This window comes from Porites lutea, chromosome 2 (assembly GCF_958299795.1).
Source record: "Porites lutea chromosome 2, jaPorLute2.1, whole genome shotgun sequence".
NCBI classification, from domain to species: domain Eukaryota; kingdom Metazoa; phylum Cnidaria; class Anthozoa; order Scleractinia; family Poritidae; genus Porites; species Porites lutea.
In genome coordinates, this window is record NC_133202.1 from 43,778,488 (window position 1) to 43,796,587 (window position 18,100).

An 18,100-nucleotide genomic window follows, 5' to 3' on the forward strand; every position below is an offset into this window, starting at 1 on the left:
CTAGCCGGTGATTTTTTTAGAAATCTGAAATAGTTGCATTTCTATCTTACGGTGACTAACAGCGGGTACTGCATTTAGAATCCCTGCCTGTCTCCAATAAACAAGGCTATATATTTGTATTTTCTCAACTAGAATATCTTTTTCTGGGTTGTTACGTTTATACTCGGGGTACCAGCTTTAGCGAAAACAACTACCCTTTAAAATGAGATTATTAAACAAAACATTTTTAAAGAAAGCAACTTTTCTAATACGCCCATGCACGCGCTGAATGCTGCCGGCTGGGTCAGTAAATATATCATCATGACCTAGTTTATAGGAATTTAACGCCTGCTGAAGCCCATTGTTAAAAACAATTGAGATTTTCAAACATTTAATAAACACTGTCGTTAGGGAAAATTCTTGAGTAATCGCTCTCTCGACAAAGGATTTGACGTCTGTAACTTCGATTAATAGGATGGTTTATTCTCCTCAAAATAGTAAGTAATAGATAAATGAATTCCATCCTCAGTGCCGGATTCTTTTCAATGACCAGACCGCATAAAGAACATGGTAATAAGAGATAAAAGTCACAATATCTGTAGAAGGAGCTGGGCGATTGAAAAACCCTGCGGGCACTGAGATTTCTGGAAAAAAATAAACGCTTTTTGTCGCATCCTATCCTTCTTTTTGTTTCATTGTTTAGGTTTTATAAATTATAGCTGTTTTCCGTAGTTTGCAGTGAAAAAAAGGGCCGGGAATCGAGGAACGTTTTTATTTCAATGAAGTCGAACAAGTTATACAGGTTATTTTCCCTCTTGATTTAATAATACTTTTTAGTGAATATTCAGCTTAGCACGTAATTCATGTTCTCTGACTCTTCAAAAATTTACTTCAAGTTATTTCCAAACGCTGCAGGAGTTTAGGGCATTTTAGGGAGGGTTGCTTCAAACATCCAACATTCAACATGCTTTCATTCAAGCAATAATCATGAGAGAGTGAACGGTTCTCTGGTTTGAAACCAAACGTGTCGTAAGTAAGTGGAATATGCTCGTGTGGGTGAGTGTAGTCCTTAGAACTGTTTTTGTTGGCAGTGACTGACGTTTTGGCACAACCTGTGCGGTAGTCATCTTCAGAGTTAAAGTGAGTTGTATCTCGCCAGTTAATTGACTAATCGGTCAATAAACGGAGTTTAATAACATCAATTGACGAGAAACTGACGATATACACCTCACTTTGACTCTGAATTGAAGAAGATGACTACCTCACAGGTTGTCAATAATTAACGTCAGTCACTGTTAACAACAGTCTTATTCAGAACCAGTACACAGTATGCGGAAAATCATAGTTCCACTTACTTATAATCGTGACAGTAGCATTAGAGAACGGAGTGTAATGTGAACAAAATCAGCTAAAAAATCTTTTTCACTCTCGAACAGAGTCGTCATTTATTTTGTGTGCTTGACCTGGTCATTGTTTTGCGCTGTTGAAAATGTGGAGAGAGAGAAAGCTTTCGTGTGATCTGTAAATACTTGCTTTGTTTGCTGATTATTTATACCAACTTTGCACCCAATACAATACAGGAGTGTGCCGCAAAACAGAACAACCCAGATTCCTTTCGGAACGAATGACCCATGAAACCATTAAAATCGTTGAAAAAGGCAGCATGCATCCGCAGCCAATCAGAATGTTCTGTTCCCACGACCCTGATGCTCATTTCTTTTCACCGCAGTGCGTATGATGGATCAATATTGTAGCTATCTTGTGATCCGCACGCGACTTCCAGCGTTCGGGCGTACTTATCTGCTTAAAAGCCAATCAGAACACGCTTGTCTCACGACCGATAATTCCCTCGTCTTACTTTTTATCAAGAATCAATTACTGACCCAGCTTTCTTTTAAACAGGGTTATGAGTTTCCATTGGCCGGTGCGTGTGATGTCTGGTTTGGTTAACAATTGTGGATGTTTTCCCACGCTCATTTACAATGGACCAGTTATCATAAACAAAAGTTTGAACAATAGAATGCATTCTTCACACGTCTAGCGAAAAGAAAAAAGGCTCGTTTTCTGAACCTTCGTGTAACTTTGGTGCTGTCTGTCGTCAAGTTCGTGGTATCGAGTTTCAAGCAAAAATGAGCGAAGAAGAGAAGACGAAAAATCGAAGAAAAGTAAGTTACTTTGTATTTAGCTTTAAAATTCACTGAATTGTTTTGATGAACATGTATTTGATAAAAATTGTTCGCGAGAATTTTACAATTTTTGGCATTCCTTTTCAGGCATCTAAACCGATCATGGAAAAGAGAAGACGAGCAAGAATAAACGAGAGTTTGAATGAATTGAAAACATTGATCCTTGAGGCCATGAAAAAAGATGTAAGTTCCATTAAGACGCCAGCGAAGGAACTTTATTAGTTTCCTCTTAGTTACGCATTGAACAATTATTGCAGTCTCACTCCCTTAATATGTGATTAATTGACAATTTTAATGAACTGTGCATATTAAGGAAAAATTAACAAAATTGTTCAAAGTTTTTCTGGTGCCTGAAACATATTTGTCTCGTTATTGTGATATTCCATATATTAACCTGAAAAGAGATACTTCATGGCTTTGAAGAAGATCATCCACTCTAATGTAACCCCCATTTTTGAACACTGACGGGTCATTTTGAAAAGAAGGTTATCTAGCTTATTTAAATAATTCGGAGTATTAAAATCCGTGATGCAAGCTCGCCAAAGTATGATTGATTTGTGAATAGCGCAAACCGTCGAGCTTTAAGCTTTCTTGAGATGTTAGTTTCTTTCAAATTCGAGCTGTTATTTTTATTTGTTTATTTAATGGTTAAAAGAAATAGGTGAGCAGCCTGCGTAAAAAGAGCGACAGAGGGAGAGGGTGGTTTCTTAACAGTTCCTAGAAGTATCCCCTGGCCCCAGTTGTTGAAAAGGTGGAAAGCGCTATCCGAAGGATAAATCTCTGTCCAGTGGGAAACGCCACTGGTTTCCCAAATAGTTATCCGCTGGATAGTGATTTACCCGGTGGATAGAGCTATCCGACGTTTGAACACTGGGGTTAATCGTTCTTCAGTGCATTTTCGTCCATTAAATGATTGCCAACTTCAGTCATTGGTCTCCAGGATATTGCTCCAAAGAGCTAATCTGATCACTTTTACTTATTTTCCAAAGAACAACGTTTATTGTTTTAAATGAAACAGATCTGGGGCACAGCTTTCGATAAGAACCTAAACAGGTTTCGCATGCTAAAAGCAAAGTTAAATACTTGGTAGAGATTTATCCTTACAGCGGATTAAATCTTCCTGAACGCTTCAGGAGCTGAGAACCTGCATTAATTTTGTTTTTTAATTATACACTAAATTTAAGTTTTCTCTCATTTAAACGGAAGAATATACCTACACGTATCTTAGTAAGCTCTGTGAAAATACGAGAAATATCTAGCATTGACGCAGGTTACATAAGTATTTGCTTTTTCTTCGGCTACATTTTTTTCAGAATTCCTGTTATTCCAAGCTAGAGAAGGCTGATATCTTGGAGCTGACCGTTCAACATTTAAAAAATCTCAAAAGTCAACAGATTACGGGTAGGTGTGCTTTGTCGGAATTTATCAACCCACTTAGTAAGATTTATTTCCAATGGTTATTTTTGCAAAGGAATTCGTCGGGTTGGGGGTCTGTATGAATTAACTTTCAATATGCTACATTACAGCTAAAAGTTATAGCTCATATCAGTCTATTGAGAAGTTTAATAGAGACATCACTCACACGCCCTAAAACATCAGCATCTGTACTGACTCCTGCCCCGGTCACATGCAACCATTGTAGAGTGTGATTCACTGTTTGAAATGTAAGTGAATTACTGATCACAAAGCTTGCAGAGTCTGTTTATTTCTCTGGAATGCCCATTAAAGTTTTTTTGTTTGTTGCTCTATTGTCTTAGTTTTGCTTTGTTTTTGTTGGTTTCTTTTGGATGCTTCTGGTAAAATGTCATCGATGTTGTTGAATCCTTAAAGTAATTTTTTTTAATCTTTTTATTATTTGATCTTATTTACTAATACCTGAGATGCATTGTAGCGTTAAAGTTCTAATGATACAATTAAGTTTAAAGTTTTCAGCTTTACCACAATAAACAATAAAAATATCCTTAGACTCCTAATGTAAAGGCATGAAATGCAGCGATGTTTTCTCCCTAGCCTTAGACACAATGACACTGATTCTGCAGCGTAGACTAGGTCGAGACCCAGTTGTTCAAACGTTGAATAGTGTTATCTATCCCGATAATATAAAATAATCACTATTAAACCGAAAATGTAGGAAAACCGACGCTTTGCAAAGAGATTTATCCAGTGGAAAATACTGTAGCTCTTTTGAACAACTGTTGAATGCCCCCTGTCATAAAGGCTCGCACAGTTTTGTTTCAAGCAACCTGTAGGTCTACTGTCCAAAGCTACCTCAGTTCTGCTTTAGACCATTAGGAGAATCCGTTCTCGAAATTGTTTACTGAATTATTAAGTTTTCGGGAAAATACATTTGTGAAAAAGTATAAGCTTTCATTTGGAAACGCTTTTACAATTTTGGTCACATGTCCACGACTACTGCAAAATGAAAGCGCATACATTTGGTCTTTGAGGAGCACGACCTACATAACGTACTGTGAGCAAATTTATACAAAAGAATCCAATAAAATTTATCTGATTTCTATAAGTGCCTTATAATTGAACTCGTTGCCTCTTTTTGCATTTTTACGCACCTTGTGCTAGTTTATCAATAACTTATTTACTTTCACAATTTTCCTTAGGCACTCCTTCTATAACAAACTCGGTCTCCCTTGCAAACTATCGTGCTGGCTTCAATCAGTGTGCATCAGAAATCACTCGAGTCGTTAGCAGCCTGGACAATACAGACCCCACTTTCCGAACCACGCTCCTTGAACATCTAGCAGCCCGTTGCCTGGCAACCAAGCCGATAGACGTCCCTGAAACGAGGGTACAGCTGCCTCAACCCGTCTTTGCTAATCAACCTATATTACCCAAGCTACCAACGCCATCAGTAACTTCTCCAGTTAGTTTACCCTTTTTTCCCACTCAGCTGCAAAGCAGTCCGGGAGTGTTGCCTGCTGCTACCCAGTTTCAGTTGACCTCCTACCCTATATCAAGCGGTAAAGTTGCACTGCTGTTTCCAACACTGAATCCCTTGCTAATGGAACCGACTTCCCCTGCTACGAAACCTGGCCTCATTCCTGTGATTGGTAAAGAACTGAGTCTGAATAATAGTTTGACTCCGTCGTCGGGAGTTGTACCTCTAGGACTTGATACAAGGCCTTTCGTCTGGAAACCTCCGATTCCTTAATAAAGCTTGTCAAGGTTCCGGGTTCCATTTCAGGTAGTGGCCTTTCGATTCTAAGACGAGAACGACCAGGAGAACGAGACTACTAAATACTAAGAAGTGCGCGCGCGTAAACCAGCGTCATTTTGGCGGGAAAACGCGATAGTCGTTGTCCCCCTTGTAGTCACGGAAACAAGTAATCAAAGGTTAGAAGTTTTATCATTAGAGCTCAAACTCCTTCAATAAAAAAAAACGTGTTGACTTTTCTGTCGAAAAATAGTAAAATGAAGCTTTACGGAGTGACTCTTTTTTGAGAATTCGCGAGAAAAGACTTCAAGTCAAATCTCCTCCTCGAGGTCGTCCTAATCCTCGAATCTACGAAGGTCTCTATTATCACTGATCCAAACTACTCCGTCTTGTGTGTTCTTAACTTTTAAAATGCTCAGTTTTTTCGAGCGGCGTGTTATTCATAAAAGTTTCAAATAGATGGCGGGAAAGTTATTTAATGAAAGCTCACGATGTAGTGCCTATTGTGTTAATTTACTCCTTCTACTTCAAAAAGAAATAAACGAGGTGGGTGGAAAATGGCCATGTTTTCTCAGGCAATCACTAATGATAAATCGTCCAGTTTAACCAACCGTCTTATCTTCAGTGTACCCCGCCACAAATTCAAACCAACTGTTTCTAATTAAGGTATTGCCATATGTATTCTTGGGTGAAAATGGGTCTTGAACCCTGGATGACTACGCCATATTTTTAATTGGCAATAATTCTTGACAAATTTTTGTCATTTCTAAGAAAAAAGATGAAACAAAAAAACTTTGTTATAGAAGTTATAAAAGGCTATAAGAATATAGAATTACATGTTTAACATGAAATAATATAAAGTTTACGTGCATGATATTTGAATCTACGTGGTCTTTAATTAAAACAAAATTGTTCGGCAAAAAAATTATCGCTTTCTTAAAACTCTATGAGTTATTATTTAATTGAATTTTTATTTAATAAGGAGGCAGCGTTAATGCTGAAAATTTATTGACAGGTAATCTTTTTTTAAAAAGTTTCTTTTATTTTGCACTTTTCGTTCTTCTTTGCTAGAGTGTACACGCTATATATCTATCTTGTAATTAGTATCAGCTAATTACTACAAAGCAGTAGGCTAGTTTGAGTAGTATTAATAACTATTAGTGTGTTGTTAAATCTCCGATATAATGAACCCCTACATAACGAAAGCCCGATATAACAAATGATATTCTTCGCCCCCCCTGATATTATTCTAAGATGTACGAAAATAGTCTGTGAGTAAGATCTCCCAGGGGCGGAGTTCCCAGAGCTTTGAGAACAGGAGGACGGCGATATACCATTCCTCCGTTATAACGGACGATTTTCTAGTCTTTTGGTACCTCGTTCTATTGGAGTTCCACTGTAATGAAAAAATTTTTAATTAATTTTTAGTTCTAACTGTTCGGTCACTTTCTCCTTTAGCATTTTTTCTTCAACGTTACAATGTGATATGGGTTTTGCCTTTACTATGTAAGGAATTTAATTATTATTGTTCCTCTTTGTGGATTTTTTATTAAAAAACAGACTTGCAAACGACTAAAAAAGGATTATTTTGTCAAGGTTTATAATAAAGCAATAAATTCAGTGTACCATGCACTGCAAACATTTGGGTGTGGTTGTCTTGTCTATGTTTTTCTGTTAATATAAAGCCAGTTACAGTTTCAATGTTTCTTAGAGAACGCACAAAATTTCTCTTTATCCATTAGTTTTGATAATCTATATGTTTTACAATCCAAAACTTCGAAGATTTGTTTCAACTCTTAACAATGTCCACAGTGACTAAAAAGAAGAGAATGTTGAAAAAAATTCTTGTTTGACTACACTGAAAGAAGTACTTATACGTAAGACTCGGAAGCACATGTCACTTATTTGATCTCGGCAATATTAATTTGAAATTTAAAGTTATCAGATAAAATCTCCTGAGAGTTAATTATTATGAAAATGAACTCTGATCAAGTTGAGGCATTCTCCGCTCACGAGTGCCTCACATGTTCACTTGCGGTGCATTGTTCTCAAGTCATAGGAAAAAAATGTTTTAAAGAGTCGTATTCAAATTCGTCATGGTTAGGTGATTTCTTTAAGCCACAGGGAGGCGGACTTGCAACTGTAGACTTACCTGATCAGAGGTTAAAAATCAACGAAACTAATTTCTTTAAGCTGTTTTTGAAAAAAAGAAACCTGTAAGGTGTCATTTCTCAACAAAGAGGTGTTCCAGACAAAGTATGTACTGTACACTTCTTAGAGCGTTGGGTAAATTTTTGGTCGTGTATATGTTTAGACTTGTTTTTAAGCGTTAATTGTTATGGATATTCATGAATAAACATACACGTCAGGACCGATCGTGGGAAAATTTCAGCTCCCTTTGTTTCGCTCACGGTCGGGTCGTCTCATAAGTGAACCTCATCGAGTGCGAATCAAGTTAACACAATGATTCGGCACGTGCAGAAATAAACACTTATTGTTCCCATTGAACGTTTTGTTTAAACATCTTTATTAGTATTGTTATGCGCGAGTTGTGTTTAGCAGCTCCACCAATGAGCGCCAACTGTTCCCACGGATGGGGTTTAGAAACTACAAAGGGTTTGTCTGTTTTTGCTTAATGAAGAATTAATAAGAACTTTTGTGTACGCATGGATCACTGTATAAGAACTAGATAATTAGCTTCTAAATAACAGTTTGATCACTGTCGCTTTGCTTGCTATACAGAGCTAAACCAATCAGAGAGAACCATTCTCACGCTCTGTTAGTAATAGATTATTTACAGCGTATCGTACAGGCCTTTTCATTGGCCCTCGGGCTAAACTTTTGAATAAGTTTTAAGTCTGGTAAAATTTTCCCACGATCGCATGAAATCAGAGCATAAAAGCATTTAGAGCAAACAAGACTTGCTAGTAAGGTGATCAAAAGCTCAAGTCTGTGGAAAACAAGTTGCTTGGAAGAAAATTCTTTCTGTCAAAATGGGTCTTGAAAGTCCATCTGGAAACCCAACTGGTGATGATAGACGGAAGGTAAAAAAATCCCTTACAAACTTAAGACATAGCTTTTACATTCTACTAAAGGACTGGGTGGCTTAGTGAAGTCTTTCTTAACTAACTTGATCTTTAATTTTGTTTTTAGTCTTCAAAGCCTTTAATGGAAAAGAGGCGTCGCGCAAGGATAAATCAAAGTCTTAATGAGTTAAAAAACCTCATCTTAGAAGCTATGAAAAAAGACGTAAGTAAATTTGAGACATGTCACAAAGCAAACTCAGAACTAACTCAGGCTTCCTGTAAAAAAAAAAACAGACGATAAAATATGAAGCGTCTGCTGTTCTCAAAGTTTCACACTCGTTTTGATTTAGGGGCGTAAGGTTGTTTTTAGTTATTACTTCATTTACGCAATGAAAACGAAGCAGGTCGTTAACACTTAAAATATGACTGGTGTTAACTACCTTATCTGAAACTGCGATATTTCTTCTTCAGACTTCCTGCTATTCAAAACTGGAGAAAGCGGATATTTTGGAGATGACGGTGCGATATTTACGCTCTATTAGGAACCAAAATATGCCAGGTGGGTAAACGAGGAATCTATAATCATTGTCAGAAAACCAACTGCAAAATCACACAGCGTGATGGATTCAATTTTTACTGTACGTTATTAGTTGTACAGTTAACATATAAGCTTGTTAATAAATTGTTGATAATTGTTTACATGTAAGAAAAACAAAAGGCTACGTGGTGTGCGCTTACAAGGTATACATCTCTTGTTATACTGCAGGTCGCGTGAATACAAGTGATCCTAATACCATGGCGCGTTATCGCGCGGGCTATAACGAATGCGTGAATGAAGTTACCCGCTATCTGATGTCACTGGACGGACTGGACCCGCAAGTTCGCGCGCGTTTACTATCGCATCTCGCGACGTACTGTACGCCTTGCGCTACGACAGCAATAAAACCAATGCAGTCTGCAACAGAAAAGCTACAACAGCAGATGCAACAACCGCAACCTATTGCAGCTGTACCAATGGCCTCAACTCTGGGATCAACAAGTTTCGCTTTGCCAACCCCAAGTCTAACCAAGTACACCGAAGAGGCGAGTCCTCATCTACTGAATACAGCTCAGTTTCAAATTATTCCAGGACAACTAGCTCACGGAAAAATCGCTGCTATCCTTGTACCGAGCCAAAATGCACCAGTGACCATGGTCTCCAGCCCTCAGCTAATCCCTATTTTTAATAAGACAGCCAGCGACTTTCAAGCTTTTCAAAATAATCCAGCAACACACGCTCTAAGACCCGACAATGACCCGCTTTGGAGACCTTGGTAAAGAAAATAATTGAAAAGCTTTTTCTTTATACGCAGTTTTAGCTTAAAAGATTTATCAAGTTTCCTAATAATAGTAAAGTTCATTGCAATACAATAAAAGAAAGCTAATAATTTGTAAATATCTCGTAACGGCGATTTATTTTTCTTTTGTCTAAACAAACAATGGATGTAAAAAAGGGTTTTCTTATTAAAGCTACTGGGCCTTTCTCAACCCTCTTTCGCGTTTCTTGATTAATGGCTCGTGGTAGTTCTTAGTTAGTTAGAACTGCATGTTGATGAAAATGCTGTTTGGATTAAACAGAAACCAAGAATGCCTACTCTTCGACATATTCACGTACGAATGTGTATTTTTGTCATGGTTGTGAATTCATGGAATGCCAGCTACAATCTTCAGAGAAGCGTGGAATTCGCGTCAAGTAAGCGTGACGGATTACGACGCAAATAACCTAAATATTAGCCTTTTTGTATGGTACCTGGTAGGCAGCCATCACCTCCATTACGTGAGATCTCTCGTTCAGTTATTCTTAAGATGTATTCCTTTCGTTTGCAACCACCATATGGGAAAAGACTTGAAAAAAATGAATTTGCATAGTAACGTTACGTCATCCTATCTCGATCTGTTCTCCATCGCAGCCGTGCATGGTGGTCAGTTTACCAAGGAAACTTTTGAATTCACTGATAAACTATAGGAAAATGAGCAATGTCTTTACTTCGAAAAGAAGGAATTTTGCTCACCAAGTATTCAAATCCAGAAAAAAACGGGCGAACAATACATATCGTCTTTTCCAAAGGAGACACTAAAATAAAAAAATATTACGGTAATGTCAAAAACAAAAGGACCGCTATATCTCTGGGCCCTCATATAGCTCCCTACCGGCCCAGATTTCAGACGTAAGACACCTTTGCTTGGGAACTTGGTATTATTTTCTCTAGCACGGGCTCTAGTTTTGACGAGATTTCGACTGTTCACACTAAAACATTCAAAAACGATAGAATTGCGCGTTGTGACGTAAGTTGGGCATGCTACAAACGCACGCGCCTGCGATATTTTCGGTCATCGTTTTCGTTTTGATGCGTTGCGTCCACACTAATACGATATGTATGCGTTTTCGTTTTGAACCACTTTCAAGAGCATTTTCAAATCGATGCGTTTTCCATGAAAACGCCAAGCGTATTAGTGCAGACGGAACGCCTAAACTCACGGAAAGAGACGAGTGCCTTAAACCTGTGGACCGAAGAAAGCAAGCGGTAATATTCTCGTCCCTAGCGATGCGATACATTTGGCCAACGCCACCAATCGAGAGAGCTCGGAGGCTGGCTCCAGAATAAATTACTAGGGCAATAGCTGCCATGTTTGTTGTAGTTGGTAGCGGTTATTGTCTTCTGAGGCAGGCCAGAAAGCCGGGAGTCCGCGAATCATGGACGATCCGTTCGGATCCAGCCAGAGCTATTGATCCCTGACGCTGGCCAGAAGGATCGCGGCTCTGGGAACGAAAATGAAAAGGAAATCCCTCAGTGAGAAGACACAGGCATCCCAACGCCACATTAGCATCGTTCGTGAAGAGTTTTCTTAGGTGAAAGCATGTGCATTTAAGGTGGCTCCGTAATTGATACGGGCGCTTTTAGCTGTGAAGAAGTTTTCGTCATAACTTTTTCGTTTTTAACGCGATGGCTGAGAAACTTTGCAAAGAACAACAGATATCATCCGGCAATAGTACGAAATATTCCGATTTCGCTGATGGTAAATATATTTTGCTAAATTAGGGCTTAAAAGGACCCTTCTGTTCAAAGAAAATCGCGTCTAGTAAAAAAATTTGCTGAGATTTTATACTGAAATTTCCGGTATCGGCTTTAATTGACATAATAAATATGCCAGAGGAATTTCAGAAAAATCGTTGGAGCAGAAAAAGTCCTTAACTAAAAGTCGCTCAAAATTCAGCTGTGAAATTGTTTTGGAATTTCAAGAATAAATTGCTATCAGGTAGAAGGAGCCACCAGTTTGAATTTTCGGGACAAGTAAATTCAATGTTTGCTAATTCTGAAAACAAAAGCCGATTGCCTAAAGTGCTATTCTTTAAAAGGTACTTTTTAGTTTTAGAAGGACTATAAATTGCTCTTAACCTTGCTCTGAAGTTGAATGACTTGTTCCTCGACATTTTAAGAATATCCCTTGGCAGTTTTGGCTCAAACCCCTGCTGCATATATTTTGATGTATTGCAACGCATTTTCAACGACTTTTACTGCTGTTCGTTGCTTCCAACTCAGGAAAAAGTTATTGAGATTGGACGCTACCTCGTATCAAAGCTCAGATGGAACTGTCCAGCACCTTTGTTTATGACTACAAAATGTGAGCACGAGTGGCAGTTCCGCGAGGAATTCGCACCTCACCCAGGGGGCGGGGGGACGAACGACAATGATGCCCATGCCTGTGAACCGAATTACATCACAGTGCAAAATAAAATTATCGCAAAAATAATGCCCGTTAATAAATTTACAACTCTGAAATTTCTGTTACTCCTTCCTTCAATGAATGAGTAGTTTTTTTCTTGATTATTACGTTTGCTCTGCAATACATGTTTATACAGATCGGTTCGCAGACATGGGCATCATTGTCATTCGTCCCCCCTGGCTGAGGTGCGAATTCCTCGCAGAACTGCCGCTCGAGCGCATTTTCTAGTCATAAACAAAGGTGCTGGACAGTTCTATCTGAGCTTCGATAAAAGGTAGCTTACAATCCCAATACCTTTTTCCTGAATTGGAAGCAACGTTGAGCAGAAAAAGCCGTTGAGGAACAACAAAATGTATGTAGCAGGAGTTTGAACCAAGACTTCCGAGGGATATTTTAAAAATGTCGAGGAACAAGTCATTCGACGTCAGAGCAAGGTTTGGAGGAATTTATGGTGCTTCTAAAACTAAAAAGTTCCTTTTAAAGAATAGCACGATAGGCAATCAGCTTTTGTTTTCATTTTTGGCAAACATTGAATTTACTTGTCCCAAAAATTCAAACTGGTGGCTCCTTCTACCTGAGACTAATTTATTTTTGAAATTCCAAAACAATTTGGAATGACTGCCGAATGACTTCTGTTGTTCTTTGCAAAGTTTCGCAGCCATCGCTCTAAAAACGAAAAAGTTATGACGGAAAATTTGTCACAGTTAAATGCTCCAATATTAGTGACGGAGCCACCTTAATATGACCTCGTTCGGGATGCGTTGCTGACACCCGCAAAGAAGGGAAATGGGTAGAACGTAGCTTAGTGGTCCAAACATACTGAGCGGAGAGGTATAAGATATTACTTTATTTCAGACTTTATTTGTACTTTTCCAGTGAAAGATCGCTACTTTCTTGGAAAATTAACCGCAAAATTCGGTTAGGGTTTATTCAATACAAAACTTGGCGACGAGATAACCACGAAGGTTGAACTAATTATTTCCATGATAGGAGGGTACTTTTTCACAATGTATTTTAGTTGACTCTGTCTTTTTTTTACGATTTTTCAAACTGTCAATCTCTATCAGTTTAGACCATCAAACACAATATATAAATCTATTTCATTCTGTAAATAGCTTTTAAAAGCGAAAAGATGTATTAAATTTGTAACAGAATTAAATATGGTCTATCCGAGCTGAACTTGCTAGAATCGATAGAACTAAATACAGTGTGCAGAACACGTTGTTAACATTACATTACATTACATAATATCTACACATCCCATTATCTTAGAATGGAGCTTTTCCTATAAAAAAAATTAATTAAAAAACTGTGAGAAGAACGATAAACAAACCTGTAATAAACACCAACTCGCCAATGTTTCATCTGTGAACGAGATTCACAAAATAGATACCAGGCTAGTTCGCGGGCGTGAAAATATGAACGCATGAGATCGAGGCCAGTTGTAGCAGCCAGCCAGGCCAGGATGGCGCCCAAACCGTGAAATCGCATGGCATCCAGAACTCTACCCGCGGGATCTCCTGCAAGACTCGAATAGTAAGCGTTCTCCTTCGTCGAACGCAATAAAGTGAGCGCTCTGGAATATACTACACTTATTTAAGGTCTTTTCAAATAAAATTATAATACGTTACAACTTCCGAATATATTTTCTTAAAGTTTTACCTAGCCTGCGTGGCAGGCGTTCGAAAGGGAAGGGGAAGGAAATCGCGCCTAAAACTCCCTTTCCCAAAACTCCCTTTCCCTTCCCTTTCAAACGCCTGCCACGCAGGCTAAGTTTTACCTGCTTGATAAAATCTCTCTTCGAAAAGAACAACTTTTGTCCAGGTCCGTACATTTCTTATTAACTCTTCTCAACAAAACTCCATCATTCAATAGGTTTGGGCCACCCTGTGAACGAAGAACCAAAAACTGCACTCGCAAAACAAATAGACCAGGTGGAAGCTCATTATGACGTCTCTAAATTGAAATACACAGGTAACAGAATCATCGAACAATATTTCTGGCGGTAAAGTTTTTTATAGGTATAAAATATTTTAAAATGTCCACTTATTTAGATTTAAAAGATAAGTGCAAAGCACCAGAGTGAATTACCTGCAAAGGAAATTAATGGAATGGAAAGCTAAAGAGGGTTTATTAGCCACAATGAAAGAGAAAAAAGAACTGAAAGACGATATCAAAAGACTCAGGCCGAGAATAACCTACTGAATCTTTATTTTGAACGTCTGATAAACAAGTATGTGTTGCTGGAAAAGAGCTTTAACGTGTTTTGGAAGGTTGGCCAGCTAATGTACGCTAAGTACATTATACATAAGAATGCCTACTTATCTCTTCTCAGTGGAAAGTTTAAGACAGTTGACATTGCGGACGATGAAAAAATTTCGACTTCTCACAAAATACTGGCAACCAGGGTATGGAAGCTCCACTCCTGCACAAGTTAGTGAAAGATCATTGTCTCATGCTTCGATCTTTCACTAAAAGTGCATCTACGACGGCTGCATTTTCAACAAGGAGTGGATCATTCTTTCCCATGCATTGTTTAAACCGATCAACGATGGTGCCCCAGAAAAGCTTCGTGGTGAATTAAAGGAGGCACTTTTGATCAATGGTAACCAATCAGAAGGCCCGATCAGAAATGACAACAAAACCATGGCGCTTCTAGGGAGCCAACAACTTGAATATAAAAAGAAGAAGAAACTGCGCAATGGCAATATCCAGGGGGTAAATGATCAGCGGCAGGCCTTTTGGTGAGGTAGCACTTTGCGCGTCCCCACATTCAGTAAGTAAGGAACATGATTTAAAACATCCTCAGTCATGCCACTTCAGTTCAAAACAAAAAGGCTGGACAGACTAGACGCCTATGAACAAGTAAACAGGGAAGAGAGAACAGGATATAACAAAGAAAAACAAGGAAAACCCAAGAACAAAGAAAACCAGCATCTTGCAAAACGCTTCCTCGAAATGACAAACATGGAGAAGAACATTGCCAAAAGTTGTCAGTACAGGATGAAGACGTGAAATCGCCTGTGTACAAAGTAAAAAGTCCAAGGTTCAAGGTACTAAGCACAGCAAGATAGTGGTAGGGTGTACGTAGCGTACTGCCGAGCTAATGCTTGGAATGGAGACGAGCTGCCTCTTCCCTTCTTATGTCAGTCAGATCAACCCTTTATTGCTACGCGAAGAAATCGCGGATTCGGCCCAAGAAATGCTCCGCCCGAAAGGGGTATCTTTTTCAGGCCTCGGGCATAAAAAAAAAGCTTAAAGGCATGTTTATAGTGGAAGGTGCACTTAGCTAGTCAGCTAATTTACAGGCACTCCACTCAAATATTTAGAAACAAATAATTCAAATACAACATAACAGGATTAAAAACCCCAACTGGCAGAAGGCAACCAGTTGGCTATTTACAAGCGTGGCCGAGAATTTGAACTCGGGACGACTGAGCACAAATCCAGCAAGTGGCCAGAGCGGGACTCGAACCCGGGACCGCCGGATTGCGAGTCCGACGCGCTGACCACTCGGCCACGCTGCCTCCTAGCAGGATATATGGCAGGATAGGGATTTCACTAGTTGAAGTAAATGAAAGGGTAAAGAATAATGTCATTTCGGTCTGTAAAGAGGCCAAAATGGGCCGACAGATGCATTTTATGGCTGTGAAAAAGTCGAGAAACGTTCAGGTATTGTATTTTATTCATATTTTAGCCTGCGAGCAAGCTCTCTGAGACGCTTTGGCGTCGGGGCGGGAAAAGGAGCTTTCAACTACTTCTCTGGAATTTGAATATTTGCATCGAAAAAGTCAAAGCGAAATGCTGACTGGCGGAGATGACATTAGTAATGACGTCATGACCATTGGCACGCGTTTTTTATGTTTGTTTACATTCGCACTCGTTTCCTTCGAGCTGATTGGCGGGGAGCCACAGGGGAAGTGGAGGTGGAATTCAAATTCCGGAGACGTAGTTGCAAGCTGTCCTTCCTTTTCCCGCCCCGCCGCCAAAGTGCCCCGGAGAGCTTGCTCGCAGGGTATTCATATTCAAAAGACAGTGCTTTTACAGCAGTTAAAAGGGATGCAAATTTCTTAAATAGGTGTGTGAAAGGGGTACCATTTGTCAATAAAAAGTATACGAAAGAGGTACCTTTTCAGTCAAACATGGTACATAAAAGGGCAAGGAGTTGGAGCTCGGAGCGGAACCTCCCCGTATAGATTTTTGCCGGGTTAAGTCCCCTCCCCACCTCCCAACGGGACATTACTATGTTGCAAAGCAAAACAAACTTAAGAGTTGTTGCAAGTGTAAACTTGCTCGCTAGAATTTCTTCTCCCCTCTCCCTGTTAAACCATCTGTATCACCCTATGGTGTTAAAGTCGCATACTCAGAATAGCCTCCCTCTACGTACGTACAAAAGTTTTCCTTCGATTCTATATTTCGCTAAAACAACTGGAATTGTACCAAATAAATCATCAACGTTACCATGCCCGTACAACAGTTCTGAAGCGAATATGTTATCTTACTATGTCTTTATGAAGCCGTATTGTAAATCCCTTAGTTCTGTTTTATCTCGCCTCTAATGAACATTTGGCTGCGCCTCGTATTTTAAACTAGATGTAACAATACTGCTCTTTTTTTTCAAGCTTATTTATCAACATTGAAGGAATGATTTACATTCTGTTCTACTCAAAGTTAGATAAGGCTAATCAAGTTTCGTATAAACACGACATCTTTATATTTTTCAACCTACCGGTCGCCTGACCCACTGCCAGGAGATTAAGAAGCAAGACAAATTCTTCCAGCCTAATTTGACAACAGGATGATAAAAACTGAAAGAAATAAACGATGTATGTAACATTCCAACACAGATTCTGGCTTTTTCCGTAAAGCAGTTTGTAAAATTGTTGTGCCGGTACTGGAAGATAAATATGCATAGCCTTTCGCCACCCACATATCTAATTTTTTACGTTTTGCTGCAGGCCTATGACAAAGCCCGAAAAAATAAATTGTGAAAAAGAGAACAACGGTGTATCGAACATATCCTTTTGGAGGCGAGGTAGCCTAGAGGTTAACACGTCGAGCCTATGATCTGCGGGATCTCTAAGACCGAGTGCGAGTTTTGCTATCGGATCTTCTCCGCAACAAGAATGCTTGCTCTACTTTGTTGTCTCTCTTCAATAAGGTGTACATATGGGTATCGGTAATATACGTCTGGGGATAACCCTGCGATTCGAATGGACTAGCATCCCGTCCAGGGGGGAAATCATTACTAATAGGTGCTTTATGTTACAGAATTCCGAATAAGCTGTGGCCTTGTGGGGCCCATGACTCTTAGTGAGCTTTTACCTCTACTTTTCCTGACTAAACTTGACCGTAAGAATTCAGTGTTGCCGTGCACCCTCGTTTACCTTAAACAGCCTTCCAAACTACTCTGTGTTTCCTTTTGACCCTTTGATTTGATTCTGCGTTTTGAAATAATTTCCTGTAAGTCATCTCCGACTTTAATTTAGGAACCGAGATGCGGGTGTCTTTGACATCCTTCACAAGACGCCGACCTCTCTGACAGTTTCTCTTCAAACAATGAACTTACTGCTTTTAAAGTATATTCCTTTGCCATCCTATTGTCGTACGAAATCTCTCAATACGTCTAGACACAGCGTGACTGATAATATTACTCGCATACATCTCCTTGTGTAGCTTTGAAATTGGGAAGCGAACAACCCCGGCGAACAACAAGAAGACGAATTTCCCACCAATTTCACGACTTTGTTTGTTCTTTGTCGAGATTCATTCATCCATAACCGACCTTTCAATTTCCGGTTCAGTTTGACAACCTCCTTTTGAGGGATTGCAAAGCGATGTTGCGCCCTTTTAGTTGTAATTAGCCATCCATCAAAGGGAGGTTTTGAGTTTTTGTTGAAAGTTCAGTTCTTCAGATAAGAATAAAGACCAGGGCAAATTGTATTATAAAGACTGCAGAACGAAATAATCTTCAA

General features: G+C 39.1%; 2 protein-coding genes across 2 annotated transcripts; both read left to right on the top strand.

Annotated features, from left to right (window-relative positions):
- The first annotated feature begins 1,710 nt into the window (after positions 1 to 1,710).
- On the top strand, positions 1,711 to 6,975 carry LOC140928713 (transcription factor HES-4-like). Its single transcript, XM_073378490.1, has 4 exons — positions 1,711 to 2,144; positions 2,253 to 2,348; positions 3,479 to 3,566; positions 4,781 to 6,975. Exons 1-4 carry the CDS (start codon positions 2,109 to 2,111, stop codon positions 5,329 to 5,331), a joined length of 771 nt encoding a protein of 256 aa, XP_073234591.1. The 5' UTR covers positions 1,711 to 2,108; the 3' UTR covers positions 5,332 to 6,975.
- A 1,095-nt stretch (positions 6,976 to 8,070) lies between these two features.
- LOC140928712 (transcription factor HES-1-A-like) lies at positions 8,071 to 9,887 on the top strand. The gene is made up of 4 exons (XM_073378489.1): positions 8,071 to 8,378; positions 8,488 to 8,583; positions 8,832 to 8,919; positions 9,127 to 9,887. Exons 1-4 carry the CDS (start codon positions 8,328 to 8,330, stop codon positions 9,675 to 9,677), a joined length of 786 nt encoding a protein of 261 aa, XP_073234590.1. The 5' UTR covers positions 8,071 to 8,327; the 3' UTR covers positions 9,678 to 9,887.
- Positions 9,888 to 18,100: the final 8,213 nt, after the last annotated feature.

Coding starts and splice junctions, on each gene's coding strand:
- LOC140928713 (XM_073378490.1), top strand. CDS start 2,109: ATGAGCGAAGAAGAGAAGACGAAAAATCGAAGAAAA. Junction 2,349..3,478: donor TTGAGGCCATGAAAAAAGAT/GTAAGTTCCATT, acceptor CATTTTTTTCAG/AATTCCTGTTATTCCAAGCT. Junction 3,567..4,780: donor CAAAAGTCAACAGATTACGG/GTAGGTGTGCTT, acceptor AATTTTCCTTAG/GCACTCCTTCTATAACAAAC.
- LOC140928712 (XM_073378489.1), top strand. CDS start 8,328: ATGGGTCTTGAAAGTCCATCTGGAAACCCAACTGGTGATGATAGACGG. Junction 8,379..8,487: donor CTGGTGATGATAGACGGAAG/GTAAAAAAATCC, acceptor TTTTGTTTTTAG/TCTTCAAAGCCTTTAATGGA. Junction 8,920..9,126: donor TAGGAACCAAAATATGCCAG/GTGGGTAAACGA, acceptor GTTATACTGCAG/GTCGCGTGAATACAAGTGAT.